The sequence below is a fragment of the Anastrepha obliqua genome, chromosome 5, assembly GCF_027943255.1.
Source record: "Anastrepha obliqua isolate idAnaObli1 chromosome 5, idAnaObli1_1.0, whole genome shotgun sequence".
NCBI lineage: Eukaryota > Metazoa > Arthropoda > Insecta > Diptera > Tephritidae > Anastrepha > Anastrepha obliqua.
The window spans coordinates 72,203,230-72,211,742 of NC_072896.1; the positions used below are offsets into that span (position 1 = coordinate 72,203,230).

An 8,513-nucleotide genomic window follows, 5' to 3' on the forward strand; every position below is an offset into this window, starting at 1 on the left:
TATGCGCATGTATTTGTGTGTAGATTTGTATGGTATTCGCATGACCAGACCCACCAACGCTCATAAATACTCAATCATTTTGCCAAAAAACAACAACAATTTCCGGCAACAAAACCCCAGCCAGTTGTGACATGCACGCCAAAACACCGGCAGCCAGCCAAGCAACCAGGCAGTTGTATGAAAAATCGGAAGGAAGAAAAAAATCGAAACACCGCAACGACATGCAACAAACCAATTCAAGTTGTTGGTGCATATGAACTGAACATGCAATGAAATGTTGCAAATGTTGTGTGTGTGGTATGAGCTCACTCCACCACCCTAAGGTAGTGTGGCAATATGGCATATCCAATTTTTGAATGGCGCGGGCGCTCGCGTTTGTATGTTGGGTGCGTATGAATGTATGTATGTTTATGCTATGCATTTCCGTTCTAATGGAAATGTTCACTCGTTTGCCAGGAAGTCACAACAACAGCAAGCAACACAAAAACATTATAATAGAAAACACACTTCGCCGCATTCACACACTTACCCGACACTCTTCTTCGCCAACTCTCAACTAACCAAAGACTTTTGTTTTTCTGCTTTCAGTCTAACACCGCTCAACATGCCTGATTATGCGGAGGTTGCATGTTCAACATTCAAATCGCCCAACGGCCCGCTGGGACACGTAACGCTAAACGGAAATGCACATGCCACATTGCAACAAACATCCGGTGGCAGTGGTGGCGGTAATGGCAACAATGTGCCGGCCATCGTTGGCATTAACAATGGCAGTGCGCTCTATGATAGCTGCGGTGCATATGCAACAACAAATTTGGTGGCAAATGCCAAACTCTATCAGAATCGTTATGGCACAACGGCGAAAATAACACCATTACTGCCGACATCGGCCAACGCTGTAGCCAATGGCAAGGCAACACGCCAACTAAACAACACCAGCGGCAACAATAATAACAACAGCCCAGCGCATAGTAAACACGATGACTATCGCGCCGCTGGCATGTATTCCGCGCCCCCCAGCACCCACTATGCTGGCCTCATCGATTTGGCTGCGGCAAACCCTTTCAATGACAAAATGACCGCCTCCACCGCATCTACGGCGATTTTGAGCGCCTCGCCCGCGAAAAGCGCAAACAACAAGAAAATTGTGCACTCCAATGCGGTCGACGGGAAGAGTCCTTATGGTGGCAGTTGTGTTGGCAGCCAGCAAAAAATCAACATCACCGAAAATAAACTAGATCTCATGAGCAACATCAACCGCATCTCGCCCACACCTACGAATGGTTCGTCCGCCTCGTCTGCCGCAACTGCTTCAAGTTCCGCGGGTAGCGATAGCGTTGGCGCACCAACAAATGCAGCTCTGATGCCGCGCCTGAATCCCTTCAACACTACCAATAACAACAGCAGTGGCAGTGGCAATGCCAGCAATGCCACTAGCGCTAATCAACGCCAATTACAACAGCAGCAGCAACAACAGCTGCTGGCCGCTAGCAATGCGCTGCGCCAAGGGCTCGGCGCCTTTGCCAACACCACTTTGGCCGCGCAAATGGTCAGCGGTGGCGGTGCGGGCACATTGCGTCGCCAACGTCATCCGAAAATATTCAAAAGCGAGAATAACATTAACTTTGGCAATCTATATAGCAGCGGCAATTCATGCGCCAGCAGCAATAAATCACAACTGCTCATCAGCCACATTGGCAGCGGCGGTGGTGGCGGTAGTAGCAATGCGCTACCCCTAAGCGCTGCAAATAGCAGCGTCGCTCACTTCGATTTTCTCACAGGCGGCGATGATAATGAACTTGGTAGTGTTGGCGGCAGAAAAACCAACGACATCACCGATGTGTCCAGCGACTTTGGTGCCGCGCTCAGCACATCAACGAATCAACTGCTCAATGATTGGGCTTCCACCACCTCAGCAACAGCGCCCGAGCAGCAGTCAAACTCACAATCACATTCACACTCGCAAGCCAACAATCAAGCAACCCACCAATCAAACCATCAACACCATCCCAATTACAATCACAGCTTTGGCAGCAAACAGCCCAGTAAACAGCATTTGTATGTGAAGGCGAAAGATGGCTCCTGGTCCGCCGTATCCTCGGATGCATATCAGTCCTTCAAGCAGCAGCAGCAGCAACAAAAGCAATCGCTAGCAGCAGGTGAAAAGACAAAACAACAGTCGGCAGTAACAGCAAGTCAGAATAGTAATTTCGATGCTAGCAATAATAGTTGTAATAGTATTAGTAGTAGTAATACAGGCGCAGCGCAGAAAAGCTTTGATAGCTGCTTAAATGCATTCAGCGCCTCGCCGCAAAAGAGTAGCGCTAATAATAGTAGTTGTAATTATAGTAATACGCCCGCCGCCCAACACACAGATACCCAAGCATTTACAGCCACAGTCACAGTCACAGCCACAAGCACAAGCACACCCTCACACGCTCAAGCTCAAACACAACCCCAACAAAACGCAATGGCAGCAACAAAATATTTTAGCAGCTTCGGCCCAAGCGATAAAGTATAAAGCGTACGCAGTCTCTGAATTTGGCTCTCTGGTCTTAAAGAAGAGCTGTAGTAAGTAGCGGTTAAATAGTTGCCCACTTACCTACGAGACAAGCGAGAGCATTTTGACAAGTTTGACTATTTTTTTGAATTTGCATAATTTTTGTTTATAAAAGTGTAGCGCATAGTCCAAAAAAAACGATTTTGGTTTTATAGCCCAATAAATTTCAGTACAAGAAAGTGAAAGTTTAAAGTTTCTAAAAAATTTCATATCTTCTCCAACAGCCAGGTGGCAATCACGGTCCTGGATCCATTACTACACTTTTACGAAAAAATAAATCACATTCTAAAAATTAGAAAAGTCAAAACTGCTCAAAATGTCAATCAACTATAGTTTGTTGCGGGGTATACATAAATTGTGTACTTTATAGAGAGATATCGGCGTACTTCTAAAATATACAAGTACCCAAAAACTGGAATGCGATAATGGGATGAGACTAAAATTTATTGTACTATATATGAATAACGTTGTTAGTGTCATAAAAGTGTATTTGCACTTCATTAGAAATGGCAGAAATAGGGATAGCAAAGTTCAATGAAGCGACGAGTAAAAAAGCTGGGAGTAGTTGAAAGGGGTTAGTGGTGTTTTGGTGCATAAGTAAGGCAAATACAGAGATCGAGTCTTGAGGGCTCGGTAGGTCAAATTACCATTATCTGAATCTGATCAATAGAAATATTGAATAACTTTGGCAATGCTCAATAAAGTAGATTTAAGTCGAATTTACATTACAAAATTATATATATATGTATGTATGTGTATATATATTTTCTAGTGGCTCCTAAGCGAAACATAGCGCCCCGACATATAGATTATAATTTGATTTGTTTGAAGCTAGACATTTTTTTCTCCCAAGGAATGGTAATACTTTCTGCGCTTCTGCTTCAACCTGGCATCCCGAAGTATTAGCAGGTCTGCCGCCCCTATGGCGATGGTTGTCCTTCGTGGTGGATAGGTGTTTATTTAGTTGCAGCCCAAAGGTTAGTGCTGCTTATGACGTGGGCCAGACTAACCGCATGATCTTATATAGACAACGTTTGCAGCACACGAGCAGTTAGGTTCCACGTTTCATAACCATATACTATAGTTCTACTGACTTCACATGGGCGTTAAAAATCCTCAGATCGTCGATCTGTAGACTTTATGTGGCATGCCAAAGGTAGCGCGTCCTTTTGCTATGCAATTTGATCTATCTAAAATATCTACATGCTGCTGACCCACCATTTTTTGTAACACCGCTGCCAAGATAAAATAACTATAAATTTGATGACAATAAATTAGTTTTATGTCACTCACTTTTTTTTCTAAAACTAATGCGAACAAAAAAAAATTAATTTTCAATCACTTTTCCCGGCGCACCTAAACCGAATCGCTATAATTTCTACTCGAATATTGTCTTTAAAATACTCTAATGTCTTCGACTGTTTAGCATACATTTCACTCTTTCCAACGTTGGGAGATCTTAGTAGAAAATCAATTTCACCCTTTTTTGACCACACACCGCCCCAGGAATTTGCTATGCAAAACGTCTATTCTTATGAGTATGCACAGTGTAACAAATCTCGTCACATTTTTGGATCCTTTTACGCTAACAGAAGGTGTACTAAATAACATCCACAGATAGTGTACGCTCTAGACTTTCTCGCTGACTGTGAAGAAGAATGCCACGCTGATAGTTTGGTGAGACAACTTCGATCAACATAGTAACCTTTCGTTCAATCATAGTTCGATTAAATGACTGTTTGTAATAAAATGCACTTTTCTTTGTTTTGAATGTTTATTTTTTGCACAGAAAGCCTGGTAATTTGACTCTTAACCGAAGTGCGTAGAGTGGGTCTTGATATGTATGTACGTAAAAGCACAAATAAGTTTAAACTTTTGAAAATATCTGAGAATTTCGCTGTAAAGTAAAAATATTGGTACACTCATTGAAAAGTTAAAAAACTTGATTCTTAAAGGATCTACTTAGCAGAAAAATACACACCGAGAATTCATAAATATAAAGGGCAAATAATGATTACATTTTGCTAGCTCAAACCTACAAAACTAATTGATGGGTATTAATGGCGAAATATCGATTGTTCCAAAAATTCTTCTAATACTTATAATTATAATTTTTTCAATTGTAATTTATTTGTGCTGGTATTAAACACAAAGGCGATTTTGTCAATACATTTAAGAATTTTTGTTTATTTATTCTTCCAAGGAACCTTCAAAGTATTCCCTTTTCGAGGAATCACACTTGTGCTAACATCTTATTTTTCATTCCATTGCAAGTAGCTAAAAAAAGGCAAAAAAGGCTAAATAACGATGAAAAGTTGCAGAATATTTGAATGCAGAAGTGTATTCAAGTTTTTCTAATTTGGTCTCAAATCCATCTAAATTATCCAAAAAACTCATAAAACTAAGCGTATCATGTGCATGTATTCTCTTTCTGGGAAATAAAAGACGGGTTTAATAGAAATGATCATCAGAGAAGATCCTTACTGAAATTTTCAGAAATATTCTTACGAAAATTTTAACCCTCCATTGACCGTATAAACCTAATGCTTTCCAGACCTTTGAAAGTAAGGGTCGAAAAAACCCACACGGGTAAGATCTATTGAGTTAAAATGGCCCAGAAAAATATGAGCCATTAAATTTAATTTAAAATATCAAAGATAATATAAATGGTGAATGCACTTTTATAAATGAATTTTCAAATAATTTAGATCAAACAGAAACTATATTAAGTAGAGTTCAATACATTATAAAAAAATTGTAGATTATGCGGGATTAGAGACTAGAGTTTCACGCTCAGTGGGTAACGTTTGATGAAAGGATAGCTGATTTGATAATAAATTTTGTTGTTGAGTTATAAAGCTTTCTACGCTTATATGTCAGGAATACATAAATAAATACAAGGAGTTAGAAATGATTTCGCTCAGCGAGTTCTTTAGATATTCATAAAGTTTTTCATGCCATTTTTTTCTTTTTTTGTTGTTATCATACATCGCTTGAACACTTGAAGCGCATAGAATGCAGCGATCGTCAACAGAAAATTTTCTACAATTTCAAACTTATGCTTTGTTTCACTAAATACTTTGATACCAGAAAAAAAGTTTTAAATATTCTTCGAAATTCTGATAAAAAGCTCGTGAAATTTTGAAGTTTTGGACAAATGTGAAACCTCGATTTATGCCAAATTAAAGAAATTCTGATGAAAATTTCCTGATATTTTTTTAAATGTAATTAAATTTATTTTGCAATTTGAAACTTCCTCTTTCTTATATTTGAATAGAAATTTGCTATGAAAGGGCATACCAGAAAAAAATTTAAATATTTTGAGTAAAAAGTTTGATGACTAAAGGAGTGCAAAATTTCTATGCTCACGTCTTTTATTGTAGAATGTGGCGCAAAATGAATCATTAAATTTATTTATGAATAAGTTTTCTACTAAATAAAAAAAAATTAATTTGAGTGATGGAAACTTTTTTTCTTTACCTTTACGCGCTGCACTGTTTGTCTGTTTGTATACAGCAGCTGTCTACTGCACAACTGTGAAATATGATTGTTGATTGATTGGCGATTGATTTGTAAAAATTATAACTCTTCCATCGGAGTGATACATTTTGCGCAATCTTTTACTTAAAAAATTTTTAAGTATAAAAAAAGACATCGTGCCAAAATTTTTTAATTTACGTAGACGTGGATGGTCGAGGTTTGTGATTGCATCTGCTTATTTTCCTGAAGATGCTCTGGAAGAGCCACACGTGCGAAGGCCACCAACCTCGCCAGGTTCTGTGAGCGGCGCTATTTGGGCCTTGTTCCCTATTCCGATGCTAATGCCCAGCATACAATCTGGGGCAGCAGCAAATGCAATAAACGGGGCTCTCGGCTATTCGAGTTTAACGCTTCCTCTTGCCTAAACATACACAACAAAGGCACACAGCCTACGTTTGTAGCTGCTAGAAGGCAGGAGGTGATTGATCTCACCCTATTAAACTCAAAACTTAGGTGGTCAGTCAAATGGGGAGTACTTACCGAGTTTCATTGTGGCGAGGAGGCAAAAATGCCATTGACATCTATGGGCAAAGCACATGGGAAAGGTAGGCATCTCATACAGTGCACTCTGTTCAGCATGTGACGGCGAACCCGCCCTTCGCTCGAATCAGGTTCGAGGTCTTTGGCACTGATGTGTTAAGAAGCGATCACCTTGGCTCCTGGACACCACAAGATCTACTCAGATTTCTTCAGAGGTCGGGTAGATGTAAATAAAATTAAAAAGGGAACCCGAGGTGGACTTAATTGTGTCTGAGTGCTGTACTTGCCAGTCTGTCCCGACTGAATTCTCGCAAAATTTGGCAGCTATAGCCTTACTAAGTGAACGTTTTCAAGTATTCCTAACGGAAACCCCATTTACAAAGAATTTATATGCCGTTTCACTTCAAAACTATTTATCTAAATCTTGTTTCTTTTCAATGCCACTAAGCACCTTAGCACTACAACTGTAAACTGTGAATACTATTTATGATGAAATATTGTATCTATGAAATGGGAGTTGTAAATAGTTCAATTGCATCTAAAATATGCCCATCTACAATTATAAGAAGCAGATACTATGGAATAAAATTTGAAACTACAAATAAAATAAAATATAACATACAAATTATATCTATTTAAAAACCGAAATAAATCTCACAAATAAATTAGGGGAATAAGTGAAAGAGGTAAAATCCAACGAGAACTGCCAAAATCGCGGCATTTATACTACAAAAGAAAATTTTATTGCAGAAAGACGTCACAATTGAACAGAAAAATTTAACGCAAATACTTAACAAATTAAAAATGTACTAAATAAGAAATGAATGAGTAAATTAATGAATACATTTAAAGTTATTATTATTACTATTAAAAACATACGCAAAATAGTAAACAAAAAAAAAGGTAAAAAAATGAACGCCGCCAACGAAGCAAAACGGCAGGCATTCCACGTTGTGTAAGTTATTTAAGTTAAAAAAAAATTCATATCCTTCGAGTACATAAAAATATTTAGTTAAATAGCAACGACGAATGCCTGCAACTGCTCTTCTCATACTTATTTAGGTAGAACTCAGAAACCACCACTCTCCTTGTAGCCTATGTAGCAAATAGTTGGAGAACACGTTGCACTCAAATCAATCATGCAACCTGTAACAAGAAAACAAAACAAAAACTAAAAACTAAAAAAAAAACCAAATAACCAAGCAAACGAAGCGCCGGTGCACGCAAACTAAAAATTTACGAAGACCTAACAAACGTATGGTCGTACTCACCTATAATTATGTAATTTGTAATTTAAAGAGTCCCCCTAAACACCCTCCACCTTTTTGGGCAAATACAAAAATAGAAATAAATAAAAATAAAAACTAAATAAAAAGCAGAAAATATGTACGAACGCTAATAATAAGGCTGTTAATTGTATTTGTAAAGAGTAAAGTAAAACAATATTTAATTATGTATTATAAGCAACTAATAAAAGTAAATAAAAATTATGCTGAATAAATAAACAAGAAAAAAATTACTTGCTTCATTCACTTTTATTTGGCTAATTTAACACGTAGATGCTAATACTTGCTTTTTGTAGCTCCCCAGGTTTGTACTGTCTTTCTTTATGGCTCATCAGGTAAGTAACTCCACAGCTCAAAGAAAACTGCATTCAGCTACCCGCTTCCATGTGTGATCTCACAGGTTATGCGGTGTTTCTCATTCAACGCTGCACCTGCTACTGGGTTATGATTGCCCAGCGATTTGGCAGAAGTCACCCCAAGCAATTTAGTGCGCCTTGCGACTTGAGTGACGCAACAAAAATATGAAAGCTAATACAAGGTTTGCTATCTGCAGCTAGTTGTTCGAGAACCAAGTTCATTTGCACACATGGAATGCAATGCATTTCCTGACAATTCTCTATCATCTGGTTCATATTTGTCAGCGTTAT

At 38.5% G+C, this 8,513-nt stretch overlaps 1 protein-coding gene across 1 annotated transcript in view; it reads left to right on the forward strand.

The window, feature by feature from the left end:
* LOC129248825 (roundabout homolog 2) overlaps positions 1-2,521 on the forward strand; it is a 136,367-nt gene extending 133,846 nt beyond the window's left edge. The window contains exon 12 of the mRNA XM_054888437.1: positions 589-2,521. Coding sequence (XP_054744412.1) covers positions 589-2,521 — 1,933 coding nt within the window. The remainder of the gene's footprint in view (positions 1-588) is intronic.
* The last annotated feature ends 5,992 nt before the right edge of the window (positions 2,522-8,513 follow it).